Consider the following 14,985-nt stretch of genomic DNA (forward strand, 5'->3'; position numbering starts at 1 on the left):
ATGTTCCAGTCTTATGTGATCTCTTTCCTTATTTGTCTTTACCGTTTGAAGTTAACTCCCTTAATTGAGGAGTACTTACATTGATTTTATAATGATTGATTCTGAGTCCCCATAATTACTGCTTGACTTTGACTCTTACCTTATTATTCTACCTAGTTTCAAACTATATATACATATGCTCTCTCATTAACAAAAATACACGAACACATTGGTTCAAAAACTCTCTCACACTCAAAAAGCTTTTTGTTTTCTTTCTTTGTTACTTGCTACAATTCTGAATTAGCCTGCTGCAAGCCAAGGCTAATTATTGTGCTCTCCTATTCTTCACTTTGTGTTTACTATCTCTATACTGGTATGTTCTGATTTCAATTCAAGTCCCAAAAACAATATGTTTCTTTTACTACTTCAATTCATCATGTTCCTGATTTGTTTCTTCCTATGGTTTTGCTGTTTAACATGTAATTAATCTCTTTTGCTTTATCTAATTGTGCTAGCCACGTCTTACCTCTTTAGGGTCAGCATGCTCTCGTGAACCAGTAACTTGACTTTACTTTGTTTAGTTCTTGTATACTGTTGACTAGTTCTAGTATGCACCTATTGAGCTATTGTCCCAAGTTGTCTTAATATTATGCTCAGCCATGTTTAGTATAAAATCCTATACTCTACTATCTCACAACCCCCGTGAATCTCCCTAAAGCATCTTTGGTTCTGTAAGTGTGTTCTAATTAACACTCCTAAATCTATGTGTTACTACCTGCACCAAGTGCAAAGGATTTATGCCTATCATGTGTTCACCATATATGCTCTATTTGTCCCCAACCTCTAATTGACCCTGTGTGAAGGTTTGTTCTCTCAGTGTTGCTGAACTTGTTTGACTGACCTGCTGTTTGTTTAATTACACAACTGTTTTCAAAAGTTGTTTTACTAAAAAACTCCCTTATTTACAAAACTATTTCAACTAAGTCTCTTTTCACACTGCTTTCCTGCTAAAACCTTTTCAAAACTATGTCAAACACTCTCACTCTACTCTTAGGTCTTTAAGTTCTGCCCCTCCAATCTGTGACTGCTTAGGGATCCCTATGAGATCCCTCTAAACTCTGATGCATTGGAGTTGGCTCTTCCACATTTCACCTACTCAGTTATGGTTGTGAAATCTGGGTGTGAGAATTACCCGGAATCCTTGAGGTCCTTAGGGAACTCTGACACACCTGGATATGATAAAGGCTATAAAACATCTGGGCATTTGAGGTTCTGGAAATCTGGGCCTGTTTTTAGGGTCCCTATAGTGTAACTTCTTATTTTCTTTTTCTACTTATGTAATTTATTTCAATACTGGTTTGTAATAATTATTGTAACTGAATATTGGGGTTGGCTAGTGAAGGGGGGAGGGTAGTCATATATGTTATCAATATCAATGGGTAGAAACCATGCCTTAGGTTTACATTTCCCATATGTGCATTAGAATCCATGTTTATGACCAATACATTCCAAGCATGTCATTCATTAGATATCACGTTCTTAGATTTACTGTTTCAGCATCTCATTTGACATTATTTTTATCACTTAAAAATCCTGCTTTAGGCTAAATAATAGCATTAACATAAAAGTTGTTATTCCTGCACATCCTGAACTCATGTTTTAACAATTCTGTAACTCTTTTGTGCATTTAGAGATTATGCTTTAGGAATTCTATTAATTTAAAGATCATTGTCATAAAAATTGTCATTTCTGTGCATTTAGAAATTATGTATTAGGCACTCTGTTTGCATTTTCTTAGCCACGCCTAGTTAACCTACTGATCATGAAAGGATGTAAAAACAATTTCACGTCTAATTATTCGGTTTAAGTAAAACTGGTAATAATTATGTATCTTGTAAAACTGAGAATAGCATGTTTTAGGGAAAATATCTCCTACCCTATTTTAATAGTTCTGGTAATAATTGTGCATTATCCCACGCCTAGGCAAGCCTTAGGTAATCAAATTTCTTATAAAACTGGAAACTGCCTCTTTATGTTTACTGCTTAATGGTTAACAGGCTTAAAATCAGTATGCAAACTAATTAGGCCCCTGCTTCTAAGTTTCAAAAAATAAATCTGCATGTCTCTTGTGTTCTGATACTCACCTAGACATCATTTCTTAGGATCCTATTTAATAATACTACCCTTGTTTGTGTTTGAGTCGTGCTATTTACATGCATTATCTACGGAGGTCAACCTGAGCCTCTTATTTGCTCCTTCTTGCTTTTATTTGCTAAAGTCCTATGTGTTCTTGCTTGTCGCCTTAGTATTTTCTCCTTTAAACATTAGGGGTCTATCTATAACTGCCTATAGATAGAGGTCCTAATTTCCTCTAGGACCATTAAGAAAGGACGGGTAACAGCACGCAATAGAGATCGTTAAACAATACTCGCTTTAATAACCGCTAAGGGGTGGGAAGGGTAGATATGGATATGTTGACTACGCGCTAATGTCACGTGTAGCCCCTCACTGAGGAGTGTTTACTGGACATTGCGTGGGGTGATCCTGTAGGCTAACCAACCTAGGACCCCTCCTTCCCAAAACATTCCTTTGCTTAAACTTTTCCTATATGTATACAATTTGTTTAAGCTTTTCCTTTGTCTCATTATTTGAGTCGTGTAATGTCCAAACCTGCTCTTATTTATAATTATGTGTTTAAAACTATTTATTTGTTAATGGACTAATACATAAGTATAGGTTTGGCCAGGACCCACCGTTATAGACCAAGAGGGGTACCTAATACCTTCCCCTCAAGGTTATTTTGAGCCCTTACCCTAAATATCTGGTAATGCAAACCAATCCAAGAGTTAACCGCTCTGGGTGCCCTAACGCACCATAATCCGTTAGGTGGCAACCATTCAAATACCCAATTCCCAAAGGGAAATGAGTTATTACCCCCATGAACGTTGGAACCCGGACTTTCTTCACAGAGGAAAAAATGGGGCGCGACACTTGGTATGTGGGTGGGGATGTTTGGTATGTGGGTGGAGGTGTTTGGTATGTGAGTGGAGATTTTAGGCCTTGAGCCACCATTATTGCCTCGACGTCTTTCTTCTTTGATATACCGCTTGATTGTAGTGCTTTGTTTATGGCCTGTAGTGCCTCAAAGTTTGTTACCATCCCACTCTTGATGCCTTCTTCGATCCTTACCCAAGTTTGATGATGTTAGAGAACTTATGGTTTTCAATAACCATCAACCTTTCATAGTATTGTAGATCATGTTCTCTGACGAAGAACTTGTTCATCTGTTCCTCGTCCAATGCTGGTCTGACCTTGGCCGCTTCCGACCTCCATCGAGTAGCATACTCGCTGAAAGTCTCGGTGGGCTTCTTCTTGAGGTTCTAAATGTAGAATACATCCAGTGCATTTTCTGTGTTGAACCTGAATTGGTCCATGAAATCAGACGCCATACTCACCTAGTTGGACCATTTCTTAGGATCCTGGATGATGTACCAGGACAAAGCATCTCCTGTAAGACTTCTCTTAAAAAGCTTCATCCGGATCTTTTCATCATTTTTGACCCCTACAAGTTTGTCACAATAGGTCCCTAGATGAACCCTGGGATCACATGTACCGTCAAACATCTCGAACATGGGAGATTTGTAACCCTCTGGCAGTTCTACATCCGGCTGTATGCATAGGTCTTCATAATTCAAACCTTCTATCCCTTTGCCTCCTTCGACACCCTGAACCCGACTTGTCAATTTCTAGAGTTCCTCGGCCATGTTCTTTATGAGTAGGTCCTTCTCAGCGGATTCTGGTGTATAGGAGGTTGGTTTAGTAGAGTGAGGTGTGGTTTCCACATATATAAGGTTGTTTTGGTGAGTGCTAGGAACCTGGGTGTAGTGGTGGTCATTGGTTGAGTTTTGAGGATCGGGAATGGGTTGTGGTATGTTCTGGGGAGTGTGATAAGTAGCGGTTGATGGGTACTGGATTGGTTGATGGTGGTGTTGTTGTGGAGTTGGTATCGGTAAGGGATTGATATTTTGAGGTGGAGTTGCATATTGATGTGGTGCATGAGGGTTTTATGGATGTTGGTTCAGTGTATTTTGGGGAGGTGCTGGGTTTTTGGTGTTTGTTGGTTGACATCGAGGACATTCAGGGTGAGGGATAGGTTTGCTAAGTTGCGGACCTACTCAAATTCTCCCTGTAGCTCTAGTATCTTTTTTTCCAACCGTAAAACCAAATCATTTGGTGCCGGAGTACTCCGACCATCTGAAGTTTCTACATTCTCCGCATTTTCCTTTCGAATACCACTTAAGTCATCCATTTTAGCTTTTCCTTTGCTCTTTGTATTACTTGGAGGAGGAGGAGGTGAAGGGCCTCTAGATCTGGTGTGATACGATGATGATGCCAGTATGTGTGAACCAACCTTAGGTGATGGAAATAAAGAATAAAGAAAAATAAAAGGTAAACAAGTCAGTAAGGGTTTTGAAATGTCTTGCAGTATTTAAACACATATTCCGGGAATGTAAATTTGTGTCCTAATTTGGAAGTTTCATTGTGCCTGCGGTAGACCTAGCGACAAATAGATTTGGAGAAATCCAGTGCCAATAATTGCCTCATTTCATTAATGTAAAAATAAACGACCCAAAACGACACCAAATAATGTTACTAATGGCACTTGGCCTTATTACATTTAAAATAAAAGCAAGTAAACCTAATCTACTTGGTCCTAGAAGGACCCTCTCCAGACCGGATGCTATTGTCGATCAGTTCTCCCAGCTCGTGCAGGTTCAGCAGTAAGAATGCCCTCGCCAAATGCCCTCCTTCATTTCCCTCAGCGTTCTGGCAGTCGGTGACCCTCTTTCTTATCTTCCCTTCTAATTCCATTAAACTGTACTCCATATATTCCACCCTTTTGCTAGATTTAATAGCTCTCTCTTTCCACTCATTAATCATTTCCATATCGGCCTTATGTTGCGCCATATGCTCAACTTCAGACTCTCGAACTCTTTTGCGTAGTTTGTTATACTTCACCTCTGCTTCGACAAACTCATCTATGACCCTATTTCCTAGATCAACCCTTGGCTCGAAGATTCCTAATAGATTATCATCCAACCATGAAGGGGTAAAAGTATGAATGACCCGCATGATATCGGCCCGGCTCGATGGTATCCTTCTCCATAATAATCTTCAAAATCCACATATGTTGTGCTTCATTCTTATATGGGATGGCGTCCCCCTGGAAATCAGCTATGAAGTGACTCATTTTAGTGACCCATGGTATGACCTATCTCATGCTTGCCTGTCTTATAACCCTGAGGGAAGCATACGAGTATATCCCCCTTAACCCAATCAACACCAAGTGTGGGACATCTCTGGATCTGATGATAAACTCGTCGGTGGGGAACCACTCGAATATCCACTAAACATAGTCCTCAGTTAACTTATTGAAAAACTACACCCATCCTACAACATCCTTAGGTTGAGCAAACATGTCCGGAATGTAAGTCATTCTCTTAGAGTGATGGAAAGCTATGTGGTCATTCCACGGCTTTCATGGAAACTCCTGACGGTATTGACCCCTTTGGAGATGTTCTAACAACCAAACCTATAGCAGCAAATTGCAACCCTCAAAGAATCTGGATCCCTTCTGACAGCATTCTAAGGCCCGGTACATATCTTTAATGATCATAGGGAAAATGGTATATGTCTACCCCTTAATTACGTCCATCAAAGTTTTGGCCACCATGGCCAGCCTAGTATTGATTCTATCCCCTTGGATCGGGAATACCAGCATGCCTAAGAAGCACACAATGAACACGAAGACCCTACGATGAACCCATCCCAAGGGGTGACTGAGAACTCATCATCAAAAAATACGGTAAGAACTACTGTGACCGTATCTTTCATAGAGGAAGTCAAAAGGTATATAGGAATTCTTCAAGCACTCCAAATTGTCATTTTTCTTCACCCCATCATTTTAAGGAATCCTCTAGTGGTGCGATTTTCAGGTGCTAAAAGACCAGGGCTATCCCAAGGCGATCCAGAAAATCCTCATATTTCTTCTAGAAGGGGAGTCATTTCTATGTCCCTAAAGCAAAACATGACCCTTTCTTTTTCCCAAAACATAGTGGCAGCCTCGATCAACATTTTGTTTGGCTGAAGATCCAACAGTGAAGGCCAATTTCCTAAGACTCGTTTCACATGATTTTGGTCATTTGAGGGAAGATCTCTCCACCAATCTAGCAAATGTGAAGGTATGCTACCGACCATACCGAATCTGGGGACTTCGTGCCTCATTTTTTTGCAAAACAAAAGGTGGTTAGGCCCTTTCCCCCTCCAGGTTCGTCTATTTATACAATAATGATTAGCGTATTGGCACCTATTTCTCCAAAATTAATGCACACAATCGTGTTTGCGTCCTTTGGGAATATGAAAAACCCGGTGTACTTTTAGACGAGGCTTGTCTTAAAGGGTTATTATCCAGACAACATATTAACCCGGCTAGGTTTGACCATGATGCATGCACAATTAATTAGAGTAAAGTTGCTATAGAGGACTAGACTAGGACTCTCAAGCGGACAACTTGAGGGGGAAAGGCACGGAACTGTCGAACGCACCACTGATCAACTAATTTTACCGCAAATACGCCTTTCCGAATTTAAAAGGGTGATATATGAGAAGAGCACAAACACTCATCAAGCGTTGCTATAGTATTGATTACGCATGAGTGGAATATGATGTTGACCATGATTTATGCAACAATAAATAGCATGTTGTCAAGTATTTTCACGTTAAAAAAAATGATAAATGCAGTATTTAAATAATTGAAAGACAATTACGGAAAAAGAAAACAAAGAGACAAATCAGTTTCAGGAAATGAAGGAAATCATAAATAAGAAGTTAAATCCAAATAAGGGGGAGGGTGCACGGGATAAAGCATGCTTAAGACTAATTCAAAAAATAAGTTTGTTATGGTAAGAGACTAAAATATCCCCAGAAGAGTCGCCATGCTGTCGCGCCCCCTTTCTCCTTCACGGAGTCCGGGTTTCGACATTCATTGGAAAACACTCGTTTCATTTTGGGAATTGGGTATTTGAAGAGTCGTCACCTAACGGATTAAGGTGTGTTAGGTCACCTATAGCAATTAACTCATGTAACCAGTTTGCGTTATCAGAGATTAGAGTAAGTGCTCGAAATAACCTTGAAGGGAAGGTGTTAGGCACCCCTCTCGGTCCACAACGGTGGGTGCCGGCCGAACTTAGTTATGTGAATTAGTCATTAACAGATAAATAGTCTAAGCACCTATTTGCAAATAAGGAGAGTTTATACAGTCTAAGCACATGTATAATCAAGGAAGTTTAGAAGGTCCAAGCACAGATATGTAAATTTTAGACAGTCTAAGCACACATACTTAAATAATAAAAGATTGGATAGACTAAGCATACGTACATAAATTAAGGAAGGGAAGTCCTAAGTTGGTTAGCCTATAGGATCAATTTGTGCAATGCCCGATAATCCTCCTCAACTAGAGGGGATACACGTGACATTAGCGCACAGGTCATCATATCCTTTTACTACCCATTACCCTTTCCTTAGTGGTTATATAACCGAGTTTAATTAACGAACTCTAAGCGTGCTTTGCCCGTCTTATCCTTGTGGTCCCGGAGGCGTTTGGTACCTCTATACTTAGGTAGTTCTAGACACTCCTAAGGTATTTAAAAGGTAAAATCTAAGCGACAACAAAGAACACGTAGGACTGTCAAACAAGGAAGCAATTAGGGGCTCATGTTTGCCTCCATACATAAACAGATACATAGCACGTCTCAAACAACTGATTTTAAAGAAATTTAGAAGGCCCTAGAACATGATATCTAGATGAACATCATAAACACAGAATATGCAGCATTTGTTTAAGAGCGAAGTAGTAGAACTCTAATTAGCTTGCTTATTGATTTTATAGCCTGTTAAACCTGGACAATTTCACACATAAATAGAACCTGATTTCACAGTTTTAAAATCATTAATTACCTAAGGCTTGCCTAGGCGTGGGTCTATATGCAGTCATAATTCTGGGAATTGGTTAAAACAACTTGAGATCATTCAATCCTATAGGCATACTGAATTAAGTGATTGATGTTACAGAACTGATTTCATGCAGGTTTACACTAGAACATGATATCTATGTGTTGGACTATTTTTAAACCTTTTTATAGACAGTTATTCATTTAAGCGACGTAGACATGATTTTGAGCCAATGCAAACAGAGTCCTACATCAGGATTTCTAATGCATAGAGAGATGATCATTTTATCAAGCATGATTACAGTGGTAGTTTAATGACATGATTTTCAGGTGATAATAACTTATGCAGAGTCAGAGAAAGAAGTGATGAACTTATAACATGTTTCTAATATGCAAAATATAAATGTAAGTGTCCTAAGGCAAGTTTTTCTAATGCAAATAATATAGACTTATGACATGTTTTGATGCAAGTAACATAGCATATGGACCTAAAGCATGATTTCTATCATAATGTAAACTCCAAGAAGGATTTCTATTGCAAGTATATATATAAACTAAGAGCATAATTTCTACCTAAAACATGATATCTACCCAGTTTCCCACAAACATCATATAAGAACCCTCCCTTTTTACTAATTGCCCCAATATCTGTTTACAAATAATATTATTACAGATCAGAATTAAATGAATTACATAAGTAAATGAAACTATACTATAGGGAGCCTAAATCAGGCCCAAAGTAAACCTAGGGATGCCAGGCCTTCAATACAGTCTCAAAAGCCAAAGATCTCACAGCCAATAGTGTGTCTTGGTGTGTCTGAGTTCCCTAAGGACCTCAGGAATCCCGGGCAGTGCTCACACCAAGATCTATCTCAAATAGGGGATTGATTATGTGCAGTGTGGAAGGGTCAGCCCTATTATGCTAGAGTTCAGAGGGATCTCAAGGATCCCTACGCAGTACACACACCAGAGGGGTAGGACTTAAATAATCTAAGTGTAGAAGTGAGAATGCTTGACATAAAACAATGTTGAAATAAACTTTCAAGAGTGAAACGGGTTTTAAGGAATAGATACAGTTTAGAAAAAATACTAAGAGTGAAAAATAGTTTGAGATCGGTTCTGAGAAGAGCAATCACAATCATTTAGCAATTAGCTTTACAAATAGGGGTCAAGAGGGTTGGGACAGAGAGTTCAAACATACAATAGGGTCTAGGGGAGCTATGGAGCAACAACTGTATAGAACAAACAAGAGTCTAATAGTTCAGACACTTAACAAACTAGTCATGATAAGAAGCAATTAAAACATAGTCATGTTGAAGACAAAGTGTGTGCTCATTAGGATCAACCAAATACACTAGAAAACTAAATTATCAACATGATTACACCAATTAAAGAGAGTAAACAGGGACTGAATAAACATGTTGGTAGAATATAAAATAGTCAAGTAAGACTTAGGCATGCTGACTACACATTTAACAAGAGAAGGCAGAATTTAAACATGATGACTAAAGCGGTAAACATGGAAACAAATTGAATAACTAGTACATGAACAAGCATGGATGTATAGACATGGAACACATAAAGTTGAGTTTCAAAATCTAACTAGAGACATACCAGTTAAAGAAGGAAATGCAGAATGTGAAAAGAACAGGTGCAATTCCACTATCTAGCCTTGACTTTCAGCCGGCTAGACCCACAATTAGCACAAATAGCAAAGAAAGAAGAGAGAGTTTGAATGTATGTGTGTGTATTCTGATCTGTGTGTTCGTCTATTGAATGGAGCAGAATGATAGTGCTTATATAGCAGTTCAAGAGTAGAGCCAAACTAAGGTAAAGGAATCAACATTCATTCAATTAAGGAAATCATAGGATCACAAAATCCAATCACGTAAAGGAGTTTAGAATATACACCTTAATTAGGGGTAATTGATCAAATGGTAATAACAAGGGTCTAATTAAGGAAAGAATCTCAATCATACCATATAAATGAATAAGTAAAAATCCATAAAACCATGCGAATAGTGTATTAAGGCGAGGCAGATAAATATTGCAAATAAGGTAAAGAAAGTAATCAAATAATCAATCAATCTTTACAAGGGACAGAAAATCAAGAAATTATTCTCATAAATGACTCGAATTGAGTTTCAAATAAGGCAATGAGTGGGTTTAATAGTTAGTTAGGGTTAGAGCCCATAAATCAATCAATCAATCAATCACATGAATAAGACAATCATAGGTAATTAAAGACCAATCAAAGGTTAGTTAACCCATAAATAGGCAAGAGATGTAAATTAAGAGCCTCATGATTAAGGGAAACAAATAGAAATCAGTAAATTACTTCAGTAAACTAATGAAACCCTAGATAATTAGGCTAATCAGTTAATTATTCCAACAATAACTGACAAGAGGTTGACAAAACAATGAATAGTTAGTCAATTGAACCAGAAACATAATTATGTGAGAAAGATTAAACAAAACATGAGGATCTCAGAAAACCTTTTGCAAAAATAGAAGAGGTAGAAAACCCTAACTTGAAAACACTTAAGGTTGATTGACAATATAGAAATCAAAGGACCCTTATAGAAAACAACCACGGAAACTTGAAACATTTCAAATAGGCAGGGATTCAGACAACAAATAACGAAGAAACCAAAAAGCCTAGAATAATATAGTGCTGAAAATCGATTAATAGTAAGGAAGTAAGAGAACCTTAAAGAAAATCAGTGATGAACTCAGAATCGCTCCAGATCTTCAAAGATCTGAACCTATTCAAGGTCAAACATTATGTTTTTTGCAGAAAAAGGGAAGGGTAAAGGGAAATTTGGTCTTGAACCAGAGATTTGAACCGTAAAACATTGATAGAGAAAACACTCACAGGACATCGACGGACTCTCAGAGGGTATTGAACAAGATCTGGACTATATCTCTTCAAGATCTTTCCATGAAATCACAAAAAACGAGTAAGCAAGAGACGTATGAGACAAGTAGAAGTCTCAAACAACTATGAGAATCTATGGATCAAGTGGGAATCGGAGGGGTTAGGGTTGGTTTGGGTGGCGGCGGCTAGGGTTAGGGTTGGGGTCTCAGAGAGACGGAGAGGAGAGGAGTATTAGGGCGGCTGTTTGTATCAAAATGAATTAGGTTAGGGGGGTCATTTGGTTAAAAATGGTAAGAGTGATAATGACCGTTGAACTCTGTGATCAACGGCCAGGATTTAGAGTGTTTGGGGCCGGGTTTTGATCCTGGTCTTAATGGGTTAGGACCTGGAGGTTGAAATTGGGCTGTTTAATTAGGTTAGATCCAAAAATAAGAGGGCTATTTATTAAATTCTCATTCAATTGATAAAACAATATTTAAAAATAATTAATAGATTATAAAAAATGCTTTTCATGCCTAGAAATGTTTTAAAATAATATCTTAAGATTAAAAACATAAAAGGCTATTTTCTAGTAAAATAATGTAATAATGCATGCTTGTGCTATGATTGCAAAGTTATTGCAATTGTAACCAAAAGGTGTAAATCTGGCCATTCGTGAAATAATTTGAACTTAATATGGCTATAAATAGCAAAATTAAATCAATGAAATGTTATAGATCCATTTTTATAATTATTTATATAAATAAAATATTAAAACAAATTAATTTAAAAATATAAAAAATTATGAAAAAATATCAACTGATGCTAATGCATAGTTTTGAAGGTATATATGTACTTTAAAAATATTATAGGGAAAAATTGGGGTATCAACAGTAGAAAGCTACCAAAGGTCAATGGTTAAAGTCCTGTGGCCGGAGTGATCTTCGATTCCTCTTCTGTCGATGGATGGTGCTGAACAATTGTTGGTGCACTACCCATACCTGTGAGCCAACGCCCCATTTGAGAAGGGGCAGGTATTTCCATGGCTTCTTCATCCCCATGAGAATTAGGGTTAGGAAGCTTCTTTCGTTGCTTTGTCATGGCGGATGGCGTACGTTAGCTATCCTCGCTTCTTCTCTAACTCTTATCTTGAAGTAATTTCGTAGATGAGAGAAACATCTAGTTTTGGAGGATGATAAGATCACATAGCAAACATAGAAAAGGACTTATATATAATTGATTTCATTATTTTTGAAGTTGAAAACTGCGAACTTTAAGTAGAGTAAATTTCATGGGTGCTCATACAATTTTGTGTTCATTATGCAAATATCACTTTTCTTCTTTTTGTTACGTAAAAATTATTCAATTTTGTATTTATTATCCAAAACTCATTTTTCTTTCTTTTGTTACACAAAAATTATTTTACTTTGCTCTATTTATCACAAAAATAACCTTGGCCATATTATACTACTTTTATTTGAAAAGTCTATTATGTCCTTGACATTATAAATCCTCTTATATATGTAATACTTTCTATATTATGTACTATATAATATATTTTTACCTAGTTATTTTACTTATAATTAAAATAACTTTAAATTATTTTATTTATAATTTTTATAATATATTCATATATTTAATTTTTCCATGGCACTCAATTTGTTTAATCATATTCAAACATGAACATACTTTAAATATAAAAATAATAAAAAAAATATTTATATTTTAAATATTTATTTAAAATATTAAAAATAAATTTGTTTACCAAATGATAGTTTTTTATAGTCAATAAAAATTTCAAAAGAAGTTTCAAAGATATTTGTTTAATATTAAGTTTTTAAAGTTTTATCTATTAATATTATTTATTTAAAAGTGTTAATCTGATGTGTTATTTTTTTTAAATGTAGGTATTTTATTTATTAATTAATGGGTATGGCTTGGCTGATAAATGAATGAGCTTTGATTTTTTAATTTTTATTAAACATATTTCATTAAGCATGATTAATAATGTGGACTTGAGATTTGTTCATGGTAATGTTACTGACAAATTTAATAATGCTACTTATATATCTTGAAAATTAATATTAAAAATAAATAAATTTACGAATATATTATAAAAATAATAAATAAAATAATATTAAGTTATTTTAATTATAAGCAAAATATATGTATAAAAGTATATTATATAGAAAGTATTACATATATGAGAGGATTTTTAATGACAAGGGCGTAATAGAGTTTTCAGGTAAAAGGTTTGCAAAATTTGGTCAAAGTGATTATTATTATGATAATTACAACATCGTAAAATGATTTTTGTATAACAAAAGAAAGAAAAATAACTTCTAGGTAATGAACACAAAATTGAATGACTTTTACGTAACAAAAGAAAGAGAAGTGACTTTTGAATTATAAACACAAAGTCAAATGACCACCTACAAAATTTACTCAGGAATAATTATTTTGTTTTTCCATTTTTAAATAATTTATTCATTTTAAAGTGCACTTACGAAGGGTAAAAAAACAATAATACTTCGCAATCAGGTAACCGGTTTTAGACGAAGGGGATCCATAACCCGAATGACCCAATTGAAGAAAGAAAAGAGTGGAAACCGATAAACCAGCAAAATTTGTAGATAACACTTTTCATCACCTCCAAAGGTTTTGCTCCTTCACTCAAACAATGGCTGCTTCCCTCTCATTCTTTTCTTCCTCCATTTTCCTCTCTAACCCCAACATCCAATCTTCAAAGCACCTCCTTTTCAGATCCCCCAAACAACTTTCCGTCGCTGCCATTGCCACCATCCGTTCAGAGGTCGCCACTATTCCAATTCTGTCCTTCGATGGTGCCGAGGTGGGCTCCACCACTCTCAATCTAAAATCTGCCCCTCTAGATACCGCACGCGCCGTCGTCCATCGTGGGCTCACCACCGACCTCCGCAACCAACGCCGCGGCACTGCCTCCACTCTCACACGCTCAGAAGTCCGGGGCGGTGGTATCAAACCTTACCCTCAAAAGAAAACGGGCCGAGCTCGCCGCGGTTCAAATCGAACTCCTTTGCGGCCGGGTGGTGGGGTTGTGTTTGGGCCGAAGCCCAAGGACTGGTCAGTTAAAATCAACAAAAAGGAAAAGAGACTGGCCATTTCTACGGCGCTTTCAAGTGCTTCGGAGAATACTATCGTTGTAGAAGAGTTTAATGATAAGTTTGAAAAGCCAAAGACTAAGGAATTTATTGATTTGATGAGGAGGTGGGGTTTGGACCCTAAAGAGAAATCTTTGTTTTTGATGACGGATGTTTCAGACAATGTGATTCTGTCCAGCAGAAACATTGGGACTTTGAAAATGTTGACTCCAAGAACGTTGAATCTGTTTGACATATTGGATTCTGAGAAGCTGGTTTTAACTAAATCGGCTGTGGATTTCTTGAATGAGCGGTACGGCGATGAAAATGAATGGGAGGATGAGGAAGAAGACGACCAAGAAGATAATGATGGTTAGTTTCTCTTTTTCGAATTTTGGAATCTGAAAATTTCCTTTAAAGATCTCTTCTTTTTCCTAACTCGTTAATTTTGAATTCAGGTGGTGAGGCGGAGGAGAGCACTGAAAGTTCTGAGTAATAATATTGCGGCAGAAAGAAAGGGTCTGTTCCATTTTAGAGGGGGGTGTCCGCAAATGGCAATGGCTTTATCTTAAATCTTACAGGGAGTTTGCATATTTCACTTTTAATTGTATGATAAAACTAGGGGATTTTGGTTGATCCAAGCACCGTCTTTATGGATAGTTGTGCATTTACCTTGCCTTATTTTTGTCCTAATTTTTGTTTCTCCCTCGTTTCCGGCAACTCAGCTTAATTTTAATGCATTCATTTACAAGTATCTTCCATTCTTTCATAAATTGTTTTTTCTAAGAGGAAAATTATAATACCATTTCCCTTCCTGCTTGCTGTTGTTTTACGCTGCTTCATTTGTTCTACTCTGACACTTATATCTCTCTCCAAACGATACTGGTATATGTGCCAACATTGTGTTCTTGAGAACTCTCTTAATGATTGTTTGTGTCTAATTGATACTCTGAATAGGCATGGAGAATTACTTTAACATTATAGTCCCTTGAATTGGTCTATGTGATCCACTACATTGCAA

At 36.8% G+C, this 14,985-nt stretch overlaps 1 protein-coding gene across 1 annotated transcript; it reads left to right on the forward strand.

The window, feature by feature from the left end:
- The first annotated feature begins 13,402 nt into the window (after positions 1 to 13,402).
- Positions 13,403 to 14,718, forward strand: LOC104243411 (large ribosomal subunit protein uL4c). Its single transcript, XM_009798590.2, has 2 exons — positions 13,403 to 14,336; positions 14,423 to 14,718. The coding sequence occupies exons 1-2, from the start codon at positions 13,526 to 13,528 to the stop codon at positions 14,458 to 14,460; spliced, it is 849 nt and encodes a 282-aa protein (XP_009796892.1). The 5' UTR covers positions 13,403 to 13,525; the 3' UTR covers positions 14,461 to 14,718.
- Positions 14,719 to 14,985: the final 267 nt, after the last annotated feature.

This window comes from Nicotiana sylvestris, chromosome 7 (genome assembly GCF_000393655.2).
Source record: "Nicotiana sylvestris chromosome 7, ASM39365v2, whole genome shotgun sequence".
Lineage (NCBI taxonomy): Eukaryota > Viridiplantae > Streptophyta > Magnoliopsida > Solanales > Solanaceae > Nicotiana > Nicotiana sylvestris.